This window comes from Mustela nivalis (assembly GCF_964662115.1).
Source record: "Mustela nivalis genome assembly, chromosome: 15".
NCBI lineage: Eukaryota > Metazoa > Chordata > Mammalia > Carnivora > Mustelidae > Mustela > Mustela nivalis.
Genome location: NC_139034.1, coordinates 25,459,901 through 25,476,403, shown reverse-complemented (window position 1 = coordinate 25,476,403; position 16,503 = coordinate 25,459,901). Strand labels below are relative to the sequence as shown.

The following is a 16,503-nucleotide window of genomic DNA, read 5'->3' as shown; positions in this document are numbered from 1 at the left end:
CTGAAACTATACAACATTGATAAGAGAAACTGAAGACAACAGAAACAAATACAAAGGTATTCTGTACTCATGGATTAGATGAATTAATCTTGTTAAAATGTCTATACTACCCAAAACAATTAATAGATTCAATTCAATTCCTGTTCAAAATACAAACTGTATTTTTCCAGAACTAGAACAATCCTAAAATTTGTATGGAACCACAAAAGACACTGAACAATCAGAGCAATCTTCTTTTTTTTTTTTTTTTAAGATTTTATTTATTTGACAGACAGAGATCACAAGTAGGCAGAGCAGCAGGCAGAGAGAGAGGGATAAGCAGGCCCCCCGCTGAGCAGAGAGGCCAGTGAGAGGCTCGATCCCAGGACCCTGGGATCATGACTTGAGCTGAAAGCAGAGGCTTTAACCCACTGAGCCACCCAGGTGCCCGAAGCCAGAGCAATCTTGAGAAAGAACAACAAAACTGCATATAATAATCCAAGGTTTCAAGATATACTATAAAGCTGTAGTAATCAAGACAGTATTGTGCTAGCACAAAACAGACACATAAATCAATGTAACAGAATAGAGAGCCCAGAAATAAACATGCACTTATAGAGTCAAATTAAACTACAACTAAGGAACCAAGAATATACAATGAGAAAAAGCCAGTCTCTTCAACTGGTGCTGGGGAAACTGGACAGCGACATGCAAAATAAGTCCAATGAAACTAGACCACTTTCTACAGTTCACAAAAATAAACTCACAAGTGTGGGATTAGCACTGGGTGCTATAAGCAACTAATGAATCATTAAACATTACACCAAAAACTAATGATGAAAATGTTGGCTAATTGATTTTAAATTTAAAAAAGCAAATACTATGTTTAATTAATTAATTAATTAAGTAAGTAAGTAATTTGAGACCGGAAACTACAAAAATCCTAGAAGAAAATAAGGACAATAATTTCTGTTGACACTGGCCATTGCAACATTTTTCTAAATATCCGTCCTGAGGCAAGAGAAACAAAAGCAAAAATAAACTATTAAAAATAAATAATCTAATTAAAAATGGGCAAAAATCCTGACTAGACATCTTTCTGAAGAAGACAAATGGGCAACAAACACTTGAAAAGATGCTCAACATCACTTATCATCAGGAAAATGCAAATCAAAACTACAATGAGATACTACTACCTCACACCTGTCAAAATGAATGGCTAAAATCAAGAAACAAGAAATGTTGGCAAGAATGTGGAGAAAAATGTAATCCTCATGCACTATTGATGGGAATATAAACTGGAACAGCCACTGTGGAAAACAGTATGGAGGTTCCTCAAAAAATTAAAAATAGTGGGGTTCCTGGGTGGCTCAGTGGGTTAAAGCCTCTGCCTTCAGCTCAGATCATGATCCCAGGACCCTCGGATCAAGCCCCTCATCAGGCTCTCTGCTCAGCAGGGAGCCTGCTTCCCTTCCCCTCTCTCTCTGCCTGCCTCTCTGCCTACTTGTGATCTCTGTCAAATAAATGAACAATTTTTTTAAAAAAATCCACTTTCTTTAAAAAATATTAAAAATAGAACTGCCATATGATCCAATAATTCCAACACTGGGTATTTACCCAAAGAATATGAAAACACAAATTCAATAAGATATGCAACCCCTATGCTTTTTGCAACATTATTTACAATAACCAAAGTATGGAAACAACCCGAGTGTCCATCCATAGATGAATGGATAAAGAAGAGAGAGGATATACCCAACAGAAAATGGAATATTATTCAGCTATAGAAAAGAATGAAATCTTGCCATTTGCAACAACATGGATGGATCTAGAGGGCATAATGCTAGGTGAAGTCAGTCAGAGAAAGATAAATGTACTATGATTTCACTTACGTGTGGAATTTAAGATGCAAAACAAACAAACAAAGTAAAAAAGATACAAAGCAAAAAAGAGATCCTTAAATAGAGAATAAACTGATGGTTACCTGGGGGCAGGTGAGAGGGATCAGATGAAATAGGGGAAGAGGATTAAAGAATACATTTATCATGATGAACACTGAGTAATGTATAGAATTGCTGAATCACTATAATGTACACATGAAACTATTAACATTATTTTCTAATTATACTGGAATTTTAAAAAAATTTAAGAGAAAATTACAGGTAATTTGAAGAAGTATTTGTAGTTATTAATTGGCCCTATATCTTCCACATAATCTTTGTCTAGACAGCAAATGAATTCCACCAGTGACCAGCTGATTTCTTCTTCAGCACTGATCATTCTCCAACACTGACATTAAATAACTGAATAACTGGCCAGGAGAGAAGCAGAAAAATCCCATGACTATTTCTTTTCAGATATCTGTGATTTTTAAAATGTATTCTTTCCTTGGCTTGAGTAAAAATGCCTTCAGCTCAGAGCAATAGCAAGTACCCTTAGTCAGGTTACTTAGATACAAGTCAAATGAACTCCAATGAGTAAAAATTTAATCAGCAAAACGTGTTCACATTCTTTTAGTCACTACTTGGACAAAACCAACAAAATGGGGAATCAGAATACATCCAGCAAAAAAATGAGAAAGGAACACAATTGAAGATTAAGTAGTATTCTACATTTCTCTATTTTATTTTTATTTTTTTTAAGATTTTATTTATTTATTTGACAGACAGAGATCGTAAGTAGGCAGAGAGGCAGGCAGAGAGAGAGAGGAGGAAGCAGGCTCCCTGCTGAGCAGAGAGCCCGATGCGGGGCTCGATCCTAGGACCCTGGGATCATGACCTGAGCCGAAGGCAGCGGCTTAACCACTGAGCCACCCAGGCGCCCCTACATTTCTCTATTTTAAAAGACTGATAAAATTACTCTCTAAGATCTAGTCACATTTTCAACCTAGATCATTTAAGTGTGATAAACAGAAAAAAATTTCTTTAAAATATGGTACTTTTCTGAAAATTAAAAAAGATTATATACCCTCCCTGTCCACACTGACATCTTTCCATAGCTTTCCATTTTATTCCTGCTTCAGAATAAACTTTCCCTCCGCCAAAATAAGAGATCCATCTATAGCTTCCTCCCCCCAGACTGCAACACGATTTACTCACATGAATTAGGAAAAAATCAAGGTTTTCATAACTATCACTGTGGCTAAAGAGTTGGTCTAGCTTATTATAAACACCAACAAATGGAAAAACTTATCAGAGATTTCCTACATGGACCTGTGATGTGACCAATTTATTTGATCAACAAGAATTTATTAAATCTCAAAGTTACAGTAAACATGATTTGCTAGCTAAACATGATTTGTTAGCTCACAGAAAATCCCAACTTTTTAGAATAAAATTTAGATACTTGTCCAGAAGATTCTATACTGTCATGGATACTCTGGACTGAATTTCTCTACCCCCTTCAATACACCTTATCCTGCATTGGTGACTTCATTAGAGATTCCAGATATGAATTCATTTAGATTATTTCTAAAGAATTAAAAACATCTATGATCAGACCCCAATGACTTCAAAGCCAAACTTTTTTTAAACTTTATTTTTTCAGTGTTCCAAGATTCATTGTTTATGCACCACACCCAGTGCTCCATGCAATATGTGCCCTCCTTAATACCCACCACCAGGCTCACCTAGCCCTCCCCTCCCCTCCCCTCCAAAACCCTCAGTTTGTTTCTCAGAGTCCAGGTCTCTCATGCTTCGTGTCCCCCTCTGATTTCCCCCAATTCACTTTTCCTTTCCTTCTCCTAATGTCCTCCATGTTATTCCTTATGTTCTACAAGTGAAACCATAGGATAATTGAACCTCTCTGCTTGACTTATTTCACTCAGCATAATCTCTTCCAGTCCCATCCATGTTGATACAAACACCCCAATATTCATAGCAGCAAGGGCCACAACCACCAAACTGTGGAAAGAGCCAAGATGCCCTTCAATGGACTTAATGGATAAAGAAGACGTGGTCCATATGTACAATGAAGTATTAGGTCTCCATCAGAAAGGATGAATACCCAACTTTTGTATCAAAGCCAAACTTTTCTGACTTAGTTAGAAGTTGTTTTCAGGGGCGCCTGAGTGGCTCAGTGGATTAAAGCCTCTGCCTTCAGCTCGGGTCATGATCCCAAAGTCCTGGGATTGAGCCCCACATCCAGCTCTCTGCTCAGTGGGGAGCCTGCTTCCTCCTCTCTCGGCCTGCCTCTCTGCCTACTTGTGATCTCTGTCTGTCAAATAAATAAATAAAAATCTTTAAAAAAAAAAGAAGAAGAAGAAGTTGTCTTCAATTGGTAAACTGTTTGAATTCTAAAAACAAAACAAAACAACAACAACAACAAAAAACCTTTGTAAATTAGCTATTTGGAAACCAATATTTCAATTTTCCTTAGAAATGCCGTTTTATGTTCATTATCACTAGCCATTAGGGAGATTCAAGTTAAAACCACATTGAGATGGAAAACCCAAAAGACTCCACTCCAAAACTGCTAGAACTTATACAGGAATTCAGTAAAGTGTCAGGATATAAAATCAATGCACAGAAATCAGTTGCATTTCTCTACACCAACAGCAAGACAGAAGAAAGAGATATTAAGGAGTCAATCCCATTTACAATTGCATCCAAAACCATAAGATACCTAGGAATAAACCTAACCAAAGAGACACAGAATCTATACTCAGAAAACTATAAAGTACTCATGAAAGAAATTGAGGAAGACACAAAGAAATGGAAAAATGTTCCATGCTCCTGGATTGGAAGAATAAATATTGTGAAAATGTCTATGCTACCTAAAGCAATCTACACATTTAATGCAATTCCTATCAAAGTACCATCCATCTTTTTCAAAGAAATGGAACAAATAATGCTAAAATTTATATGGAACCAGAAAAGACCTCGAATAGCCAAAGGGATATTGAAAAAGAAAGCCAACATTGGTGGGATCACAATTCCGGACTTCAAGCTCTATTACAAAGCTGTCATCATCAAAGACAGCATGGTACTGGCACAAAAACAGACACATAGATCAATGGAACAGAATAGAGAGCCCAGAAATAGACCCTCAAATCTATGGTCAATTCATCTTCGACAAAGCAGGAAAGAATGTCCAATGGAAAAAAGACAGCCTCTTCAATAAATGGTGCTGGGAAAATTGGACAGCCACATGCAGAAAAATGAAATTGGACCATTTCCTTACACCACACACAAAAATAGACTCAAAATGGATGAAGGACCTCAATGTGCGAAAGGAATCCATCAAAATCCTTGAGGAGAACACAGGCAGCAACCTCTTCGACCTCTGCCGCAGCAACATCTTCCTAGGAACAACGCAAAAGGCAAGGGAAGCAAGGGAAAAAATGAACTATTGGGATTTCATCAAGATCAAAAGCTTTTGCACAGCAAAGGAAACAGTTAACAAAATCAAAAGACAACTGACAGAATGGGAGAAGATATTTGCAAACGACATATCAGATAAAGGACTAGTGTCCAGAATCTATAAAGAACTTAGCAAACTCAACACCCAAAGAACAAATAATCCAATCAAGAAATGGGCAGAGGACATGAACAGACATTTCTGCAAAGAAGACATCCAGATGGCCAACAGACACATGAAAAAGTGCTCCATATCACTCGGCATCAGGGAAATACAAATCAAAACCACAATGAGATATCACTTCACACCAGTCAGAATGGCTAAAATCAACAAGTCAGGAAATGACAGATGCTGGTGAGGATGTGGAGAAAGGGGAACCCTCCTATATTGTTGGTGGGAATGCAAGCTGGTGCAGCCACTCTGGAAAACAGCATGGAGGTTCCTCAGAATGTTGAAAATAGAACTGCCCTATGACCCAGCAATTTCACTATTGGGTATTTACCCTAAAGATACAAATGTAGTGATCCAAATGGGCACATGCACCCGAATGTTTATAGCAGCAATGTCCACAATAGCCAAACTATGGAAAGAACCTAGATGTCCATCAACAGATGAATGGATCAAGAAGATGTGGTATATATACACAATGGAATACTAGGCAGCCATTAAAAGAAATGAAATCTTGCCATTTGCGACAACATGGATGGAACTAGAGTGAATCATGCTTAGGGAAATAAGTCAAGCAGAGAAAGACAACTATCATATGATCTCCCTGATATGAGGAAGTGGTGATGCAACATGGAGGCTTAAGTGGGTAGGAGAAGAATAAATGAAACAAGATGGGATTGGGAGGGAGACAAACCATAAGTGACTCTTAATCTCACAAAACAAACTGAGGGTTGTTGGGGGGAGGGGGTTTGGGAGAAGAGGGTGGGATTATGGACATTGGGGAGGGTATGTGCTTTGGTGAGTGCTGTGAAGTGTGTAAACCTGGCGATTCACAGACCTGTACCCCTGGGGATAAAAATACATGTTTATAAAAAATAAAAAATTAAAAAAAAAAAACCACATTGAGATACCACCTTTTACCAGTTAGAATGGCCAAAATTAGCAAGACAGGAAACAACATGTTTTGGAGAGGATGTGGAGAAAGGGGAACCCTCTTACACTATTGGTGGGAATGCAAGTTGGTGCAGCCACTTTGGAAAACAGTCCGGAGATTCCTCAAGAAAATAAAAATAGAGCTTCCCTATGACCCTGCAATTGCACTACTGGGTATTTACCCCAAAGATACAGATGTAGGGAAAAGAAGGGCCATCTGTACCCCAATGTTCATAGCAGTAGTGGCCCCAGTCACCAAACTGTGGAAAGAACCAAGACACCCTTCAATGGACGAATGCATAAGGAAGATGTGGTCCATATACACTATGGAGTATTATGCCTCCATCAGAAAGGATGAATACCCAACTTTTATAGCAACATGGACGGGACTGAAAGAGATTATGCTGAGTGAAATAAGTCAAGCAGAGGGAGTCAATAATCATATGGTTTCACTTATTGGTGGAGCATCGCAAATAACTGGAGGACATGGGGAGATGGAGAGGAGAAGGGAGTTGAGGGAAATTGGAGGGGGAGGTGAACCATGAGAGACGATGGACTCTGAAAAACAACCTGAGGGTATTGAAGGGGCAGGGGGTGGGAGGTTAGGTGAGCCCGGTGGTGGGTATTAAGGAGGGCACGGATTGCATGGAGCACTGGGTGTGGTGCAAAAACAATGAATACTGTTACGCTGAAAAGAATTTTTTTAAAAAATGAACATCAGACCTTAAAAAAAAAAAGAAATTGGGTTTTATATAATTTTATTAAAAATTTCAGTTCTGTCGGAAAAGCCTAACATATCAAGATAAGTGCAATTCTTTACTGCTAAACTCAACTTTCCTAAGGAACTGCACTGACTTGAATTTACTTCAAAATACAATCTTGGCTTGTAGGTAAATAGCCTTTCGGGTTATTTCCTGATTATCAAGTTCCTTCACTATATCCTTATTCTTCATGTGTCATGTAAGTATTTTCTGTTCCTCAGTTTGGTTCAGAAAACTGCACACTTGAGGCAGGGCCTTCCTCCAATACGATGGTGGGTTTACGTTTGGGACACCAGTTTTATTTTATTTATTCTAGGATTATTTATTTATTTATTTCACAGAGAAACACACAGAGAGAGGGAACACAAGCAGGGAGAGGTAGGAGAGGGATAAGCAGGCTTTCTGCCAAGCAGGGAACCTGATATGGGCCTCGATCCCAGGACCCTGGGGTCATGACTTAAGCCAAAGGCAGATGCTTAATGACTGAGCCTCCCAGGCACCCAAGACACCAGTTTTAGATCGTTGCAAATCTCTGGGGAGTAAAGGGGACAGATTAAGGTCTATTATCTCCATTCTTTTTTCTTTTATTTTTTAAGATTTTATTTATTTATTTCTCAGAGAGAGCATAAGTGGGACAATGTGGTGTAAGGGGGAGAGGCAGAGGAGCAGAGGAGGCAATACTTAACTGATTAAGCCACCCAGGGTCTCAGCTCCATTCTTTTCTGTGGAGAGATCCACTGCACCCTGTCCACTGCCACCTCTTCTTGCTCAAATAACAGGATCCTCTCTTCACCTGGCCCACTTTAGCAGTATCTCACCGCAGACATTATGAGAGTTTCCTAAGAGCTTTGATTACTCAGGGTCCCAAACAAACTTTAAGTAGAAAGTCTTGCTCTTATGACTTTTTTTTTCCTACTTAGACCCCAAAAGAAAGACAGTTACCTATAGAAGCTTACAATCTTTTATGGAAACCTCTTGCTGCTACCAATGCTCTCTATTACCTTTTGGTACTCAGATCAGTCAAGTCAACTTACCTCTTGGCATCGCTGCCATCAGAGGATGCTAAGAAAGAATCCACAACTCTGTTAAAAAGTAAAAAACATATAAAAATTAAAATCAGACATTTTGGAAAGCAATCAGGTTCCTTTTCCTGACAGAATTTAGGACATGACAAATAAAATCCCGGGGAAACATGACAGAAACAACAGGAAGTTTCAGGGTACAGCAATGGAACCTCTGAGACAGACTCTCAGCTCTTTGTTTGTTCACTGGGAAGAGAAGGAATTAAGGGAGGTGTAGTTTTTGTGATTATACCACCTTTCTACTCCATTTGGTCAACCATTCATACATTCTGGAATCAAGTTGAGATATATGAATGATCTGACCATGGGCACAGGGAGGTGGATCCAGGTAACAGGTAGCAAAGGACACAGAAATAAAGGAACTGCCAAAACAATTAATATTCCAGTGCCAAGGGCTAGTCTCTGGCCATCATTTGGTATAGAAGAAATAAACAAGAATGTTTAAAGGATTTTTCAGAAGTGGAAACAGAACAAGTGTTCAGAATGATTTTTCTCTCAGATCATCACAAAGAGGTATCTGGATAAGTTATCCAAAGTCAAGACTTCCTGCCACCAAACCACTGGGTTGGATAACGTAATCTCTCTACAGTTTAACTTCGTCACCTGTAAAATAAGACACACTGAAAATGCACTTTGCATATGTCTACTTCATAAACTCATGCTGAAGTTCATCATCTCACAAACATTACAAGTTTTTAGGCCGCCTGCCCTCCTCACCAAATGTTGTATCAAAAATACCAATGTGACAAATATAAAAAAAAAAATCAGTGACAACAACATAAACAGATAATATTTAAGTTTAAAAAACACTTCAAGATTTCCAAAGCACTACATTCCCATAATTTCCTGGGAAATTTTGGATTCCTATCCATAGGATACTCTTCCTCCAAAACTACAGAAATTAAACTAAAGTATAGATTTAAAAAACTAACAATACCACAAACCCTATGAGTCTCCAAGGAGATACAGCTGTCCCTTAACTAGCAACAGGAAAAGACTGCTATGGGCAGTCATGAGTGGCTGAGTGGAAGGGAAAATTTTAAGTTCTGTTCTTGCCTTTCCCCAGAGATAGTCACTACCATTCTTAGTAGCAACTACCCAGAAGTAATTAGAATAAAATTTGGGTAACTTTAGGTTAGTTAATAAAAGCAGGGAAAGGCTGAAGAGCAATCCTTGGGCTTTTACCTCTCTCCTACCTCCAAGGCCAAGGTGAACAACCTAGAACATTACCTTCTCCAATGCTGCCTTTGTCCAGGACCTTAAAAGTGATGTATCCTGGCTACACAAATTACCTGGGTCACAGTGTTTCACTGTTCTGCAGACTCTCTGTCCCCCGGCTATTGCCCTCATGTTAAATATACTGAGAAAGATAAACCTTAGGCCCCAGCTTTGAACAAGGATGACTTGTATTACCTCATCCAACAGAGGATACTTCTGAAAGTGGAACAGACATGCTATTAATAATTATGCTTTAAGAATAGCTACAGACTAAAATTGTCCCAAGCCAATCATTAGCCCTTCCCTAATACAAGTTACCAGACAAGGGGTCAATGGCCACAAGGAATGTAAGATTACAAATCAAAATAATTAGATACCTAAGGAGTATAATCACTGAAAACAAAATACAACAAACTGAACAACACATACCATCTGAAACAGAACCATTGGACCATACGGACCAACATTTTAAGTATGCATTAAAATACCGTTAAAGGGCACCTGGGTGGCTCAGTGGGTTAAGCCTCTGCCTTCAGCTCAGGTCATGATCCCAGGGTCCTGGGATCGAGCCCCACACATCGGGCTCTCTGCTTGGCAGGGAGCCTGCTTCCCCCTCTCTCTCTGCCTGTCTCTCTGCCTACTTGTGATCTCTCTCTGTCAAATAAATAAATAAAATCTTTTAAAAAAATAAAAAGAAATACCCTTTTAAAGGTACAAGGGAAGAGGATAGTAAGTGAAATGAGAATAAGAAATCTTAAGGAAAAACCTAAGCAAAATAAGTCAGTCAGAGAAAGACAAATACCATATGATTTCACTCACATGTGGAATTTAAGAAACAAAGTAGGGGGAAGGGAAGGAAAAATAAGATGAAAATTGAGAGGGAAGCAAACCTTAAGAGATGCTAAGCTCGAATAAATAAACTGAGGGTTTTGGGAAGGGAGGTGGGTGGAGGGAAGGGATAATTGCAGGATGGGCATCAAGGAAGGCACTTGATGCAATGAGCACTGGGTGTTAAAACTGATAAATCATGAAATTCTACTTCTGAAACTAAAAATAAACAAAAACAAAAACAAAAGACTGAGACCAGGAAAGGTCTAGTAAAACACCTGCAGGCATACAGCGAATGACATTTTTTTACTGTAAGGCCAGGATTCTACCCTCTGCTTATACGCTCATTAAAAGGAACTTCTACACACACACACACACACACACACACACACACTAAAGAGGGTATCTTAAACTTAAAAGTCCAATTGTTGAAATAAAGAATCATTTCATGGGATACATAGTATTCATACATACATAATGAAAAGCAAATTAATCTGGAGTTGGAAGACAAGGTTGAGACACTCTCCAAGAAAATAGTAGGAAAAAAATAGAACATACAAAAGAAAAGCCAGTTGATACAAAGGATAGAAACAGATCAACACTTGGATTATAGATATCTAAGAAAAAAAACTGAAAAATAAATTTCTTAAAATTAAAGATTTTAAGTGATATTTCATCTCATAAACATTTAAGTGGTATTTATAAAGTGCCAGGCATTGTCCTGATGTTTCACAGATATTTCAATTGGTCCTCATTACAACTCTTGCAAAGGTAACTATTACTATTTGTTTTAACCAATTCACAGATCTTGAGTAGTCATAGGTCTCTAACATCTATCATGCTGATTTGCAAGCCACTCCTCACTAATAAAAATCTGTGACCTTCCCTAGGGTAAATAACAGTGTTTCACATATTGATTGAGACAGGACAACTAAAGCCCTTGTAGTGGCCATCTCAAAATGGTCACCTCCCCAGAAAGGACAGAGCAGCCCTAATAGGGCATCCAGGTGTCTCAGAGAAGCTAAAAGTGGCTGTGACTCAGCAAAGAAAACCGTCAACAAAACTAAAAGCAACCTCCAGAATGGGAGAAGATATTTGCAAATGTCTTATCAGTTAAGGGCTAGTATCCAAAATCTACAAAGAACTTATCAACCTCAACACCAAAAAAACAAAAACAAAAAACAAAAAATCTGGTCAAGGAATGGGCAGAAGACATGAACAGACATTTCTCCAAAGAAGACATACAAATGGAGAACAGACACATGAAAAAATGCAGAACGCCGCCCAGCATCAGGAAAATGCAAATCAAACCAGAATGAGATACCACCTTACACCAGTCAGACTGACTAAAATTAGCAACTCTGGAAAGAATAGAAGTTGGCGAAGATGCAGAGAAAAGGGAACCCTCTTATACTGGTGGTGGAAATGCAAACTGGTGCAGGCACTCTGGAAAACAGTATGGAGGATCCTCAAAATGTTTAAAATAGAACTACCCTATGACCCAGCCATTGCACTAGTAGGTATTTACCCAAGGATACAAACATAATGACTGGAAGGAGTATGTGCACCCCAGTGTTTATAGCACCTAAGTCCACAGTAGCCCAACTATGGAAAGATCCCAGATGTCCAACAACAAATGGATAAAGAAGAGGTGGTGTATATGTATACAATGGAATATTACTCAGCCACTAAAAGGAATGGAATCTTGCTGTTTGCAATGACATGGATGGAACTGGAGGTTATTATGCTAAGTAAAATAAGTCTACCACCCCCAAAAAAACAATTATCATATGATTTCACTCCTATGTGGAAATTAGGAAACAAAACAGATGAACATAGGGGAAGGGAAGGAAAAAATTAGATGAAATCAGAGAGGGACACCAATCATAAGAGACTCTTAACTCTAGGAAACAAACTGAGGGTTGCTGGATGGGAGGTAGGTCAAGGGATAAGGTAGACGGGGGGATGGGGTAGCTGGGAGATGGGCATTAATGACGGAAGTCAATGGAATGAACACTAGATGTTATTTTGAAACTGATGAATCACTAAATTCTACCTCTGAAACCAATACTATACTGTATGTTAATTAAATTGAATTTAAATTTTAGAGAAAGTGACTGTGGCTACCACATACATATTATCACTGGCATCCTGCCTAAGCTGTAGTATTTTAAATCAATTATAAGCATAAAACAAGATCTTTAAATTGTGAGTTTGCCAAATTTCATTTATATGCAGTTTACATTAATCATGAAAGAAAGTATACATGTATTCCCTATTCTATTAACCAAGGCTGAGAATTATCCTTAACATTTAGTAAATTTAAGGCTTATCACTTACTTATTTTTTGGATTCTTCAATGAGATATGTAAATGGTTGTTCTTTAATCTCTGCATGTCTGGGATTAATCTTCCTAATTCCAATTAGGGGTTAAACTACAAACACTCTAAAAAAAAGGAAAGGCACATATTAAATTCAGTATTTTTAAAACACATATTTGCCCAATTAGAAAGTCATACACAGAACTTATTAGAAATGGACCAGCATTTCTAAAGTCTTGAATCCACAAACTTATAAAATCTACAATCCTGTACAATTTTATCAATCCATGAAATGTGCATTTTGTATTTTCCCCTCAGTATTTTATTCTGGGTTGAGAAATAGAAGAAAAGTTTTTTGAATGTACAGTAAATTTAATTCAAAGACAGGACACTTTAAAGATTGTTCTCTTGCTACATAGGACCCAGTAAGGGAAACAAACTCATTTCAAACCAATTTTATATTATCATAGGGATTTGTGATCTTTCCATCCTAAAATATTCTGTAGCATAAATCAAAGAGTGGGAAAGCAAAGATGCATCCTTCAACATTGTACAGAACAATCTGTGTCATGCAAGGAAACTAGAAGTCACTGGAGAATAAGATATTGCCAAGTTATCGTGGCAATCCAAGTTATCAAGGAGGCAGCCTGAAATGTGCCACAAGGCCTAAATTCTGAACAAGGAGAAAAAAATGAAAACGAATGAAAAATATTTTCATAAATAGGTCAATTTGGGCATAAATGTTGATGATGAGTTTAAGTGTGAGGGCCAACCACCTGTAATTCCGTACCTGCAAGAGATAGCACCTCATGGGCAGTGGGAGTAGGAATCCCAAAGCTCTGAGGTTGCTCCATTCTGTTCCAGAGGTGGCCAGGAAGGGGTGGACCAAGGCAGAGCCGCATATTTAAGGATACTCCTACCCTGCAAAGCTCGGATCTGCTTACCCGCAGGCAGGGCTGCTTTCCAGGGGCCACCACTCAAAGGGTGGTAGACACAGAAAGACTAGGATCTTGTCACTTGACAACAAATTTTCCTAAATGGGAGCAAACATTACTAGAGATACTAATAGCAGGGGTCTTTCCTCCTGCCTTCCAGGATGATGCCTTTAACTTCTTTTCCTTTTTTATTTCCCCAAACCAAGCCCATTAAGTCAAATCTTGTCCCAATTCCTGGCCAGCAATGAGGTTACTGCTATTTGGTCCTATATTGACCTAGTGCACCCCATAACCCCATCCATACACCCTCACCCCACAGTCCCTCCACCTCTGGTTCCCTGAGGGTGAGAAGGTTCTGGGAGGTCCCCAGGAAAAAACAAACATTTATTAATGCTCCTCACCGTTAGGATTCGTGATCAAAGGAACGAGACTGACACAAAGCGAAAACCAAAGCTTTATTTCGCGCCAAGCATCGAAAATCAAACTGACTGGTCAGTCGGGCCGTCTCTTAGGAAGAGGCACCCACAACGAGGATGCCACTCCCGACGACAAAGAGACGAGGACAAGGACGATAACGCCGCTCGAGTGAGGCCGCTCCCAATGACGACAACGAGGACGACAACCCGGATGACACAGACTCTGCTCCCCATGATGCCACTCTGACAAGGCTGCTCCCCAGAGGCGGCCACCGCTCCAGACGAGGCCGCTGCCCAGACGAGGCCGCTCTGGATGAGGCCGCTCCACGACCAGGCCGCTCCTAGGAACGACGCTCCAGGAGGCCCATCCCGGCAGGGCCGTGGCTGGGGGTGGCAAGGCCGCTCGGGTCGGTGAGGCTGCTGGCGGCTAGCCGGTTCGCTGAGGCGCCGCAGCCGACAGCCGCCAATCCGGGCTGCGAGGCCCCTCCCGGCGAGGCCTTGGTTCCAGGCTGCAAGGCCCCTCGAGGCGGGGCCGAGGCTGGGGAGGCGGGGCCGGGGAGGCGGGGCCGCGGCTCGGGTCGGCGAGGCGGCTCAGGTCGGCGAGGCGGCTCGGGTCGGCGAGGCGGCTCGGGTCGGCGAGGCGGCTCGGGTCGGCGAGGCGGCTCGGGTCGGCGAGGCGGCTCGGGTCGGCGAGGCGGCTCGGGTCGGCGAGGCGGCTCGGGTCGGCGAGGCGGCTCGGGTCGGCGAGGCGGCTCGGGTCGGCGAGGCCGCGGCCGCTCGCCTAGGCCGCTCCGGTGGGCGAGGCGGCTCGGGTCGGCGAGGCGGCTCCGGACGGCGAGGCCACTCCGGACGGCGAGGCTGCTGGAGGCTAGGCCATTCGCCGCGGTGCTACAGCCAAGGGCCGCGGCTCGGGACGGCGAGGCCCCTCGCTGCGGGGCTGCGGTTCCGGGCGGCTGCTGGGAAGGCGGGGCTGCGGCTAGGGACGGCGAGGGCACTCCGGACGGCGAGGCTGCTGGAGGCTAGGCCGTTCGCCGCGATGCTGCACCGACGGCCGCGGCTCGGGACAGCGAGGCCCCTTGCGGCGGGGCCGCGGTTCAAGACAGCGAGGCCCCTCGCGTTGGGGCCGCGGCTCGGTGGTGGCAAGGCTGTTCGCCGTGGCGCTGCTTCCCAGAGCCGCGGCTCTGAGCGGCGAAACCGTGCAGGGCGGTAGGGGCGGCGCGGTTCCCATCAACTCTCACTACCGGAGCTATCCTGACGGCTCTCCCATCTACCGGCTCTAGGGGCTCTCCCTAACAGCTATTCTAACTCCTCCTAGTACTCCTACTATGCCACCGCCCAGCCTCACAGACTAACCTTTATAGTAGCGAGGTGGCCAATGGGATTTCAACCCACCGCAGTAAATATATGCATGCCCCACTGATTGGATGTCTCCATCCACCCTGGCCCGCCCCTATATCTGGGGTTTATAAGTAAGTTCCTATGGCTAACCAGGCCCTTACACCCACAGCTGAGCACAAGGCAAAACTTCCGGTCTGTGGCCACAAAGACCCCCTTCCTGTACCCTCCCCCATCCTCCAGCCCTCCCTCTAGAATAGTATATTCTTTTTACTCTCAGTGAGGGAGGATGAAGGACAACGTTAGTCAACATAGAAAGTAGAGTATAGAATACCCTTGTCTGGAGAGCCCTCCACCCCAGCTCTTTACCTGCTGCTTGGAACAAGCCAGTAGCAGAATAAGAGTTCCGTGTCCATGGCAACCCCAAACAACACATTCCGGATAGTTCTGAGATAGAAGTAGAGTGGGGAATACAATGGACGTCGTTCCACACTGATTCCAGTTGGTCCTGAGTTTGTAGTAGTAGAGTGGGGTATACCGTGAAGTTGGTTCCAGGCTATAGGGTCTTAAAAATAGAATCAGTTCTCCTTAAAGATGGGAAATGGGGGAATACCAAGATCAAAGATCTGAGGATAATAATCTCACAGAAGCTTGTCTCATACCTTTTATTTTGCAAGAAAGAGAATGAATCAGAGGGCTGAATGTTTTCTGGATAACCCTAAATTTGACTAAAATAGGCAAGGTTGATATAGGACTCGGCAAAAATTATTTATGCAAGCATCATTTCATGGGATTGAGAGGAAGCAATCAAATATTAATTTTAGGGACACCTGGGTGGCTCAGTGGGTTAAAGCCTCTGCCTTCGGCTCAGGTCATGATCCCAAGGTCCTGGGATGGAGCCCCGCATCGGGCTCCCTGCTCTGCAGGGAGCCTGCTTCCTCCTCTCTCTCTGCCTGCCTCTCTGCCTACTTGTGATCTCTGTCTGTCAAATAAATAAATAAATCTTTAAAAAAATATATTAATTTTAAATCTAAAATATTCCCATTTTCCTGGTAGAGCAAACCTGAGGTGGATACAAGTGCCAAAGAAAGGAAAACAAGTATGGAAAAAAAAATCTAAAAAATACAGATGAAACATCAGAAATTTCTGTATGAAAATTATAAGAATTA

At 41.6% G+C, this 16,503-nt stretch overlaps 1 protein-coding gene across 1 annotated transcript in view; it reads right to left on the bottom strand.

Moving 5' to 3' along the window:
* Positions 1-15,967, bottom strand: part of LOC309849178 (phosphatidylinositol 3,4,5-trisphosphate 3-phosphatase TPTE2-like) — a 122,017-nt gene extending 106,050 nt beyond the window's left edge. The window contains exons 1-3 of the mRNA XM_082701505.1: positions 15,704-15,967; positions 12,668-12,773; positions 8,234-8,281 (exon numbers count right to left, since the gene is read on the bottom strand). Coding sequence (XP_082557631.1) covers positions 8,234-8,281; positions 12,668-12,723 — 104 coding nt within the window. The 5' untranslated portion in view covers positions 12,724-12,773; positions 15,704-15,967. The remainder of the gene's footprint in view (positions 1-8,233; positions 8,282-12,667; positions 12,774-15,703) is intronic.
* Positions 15,968-16,503: the final 536 nt, after the last annotated feature.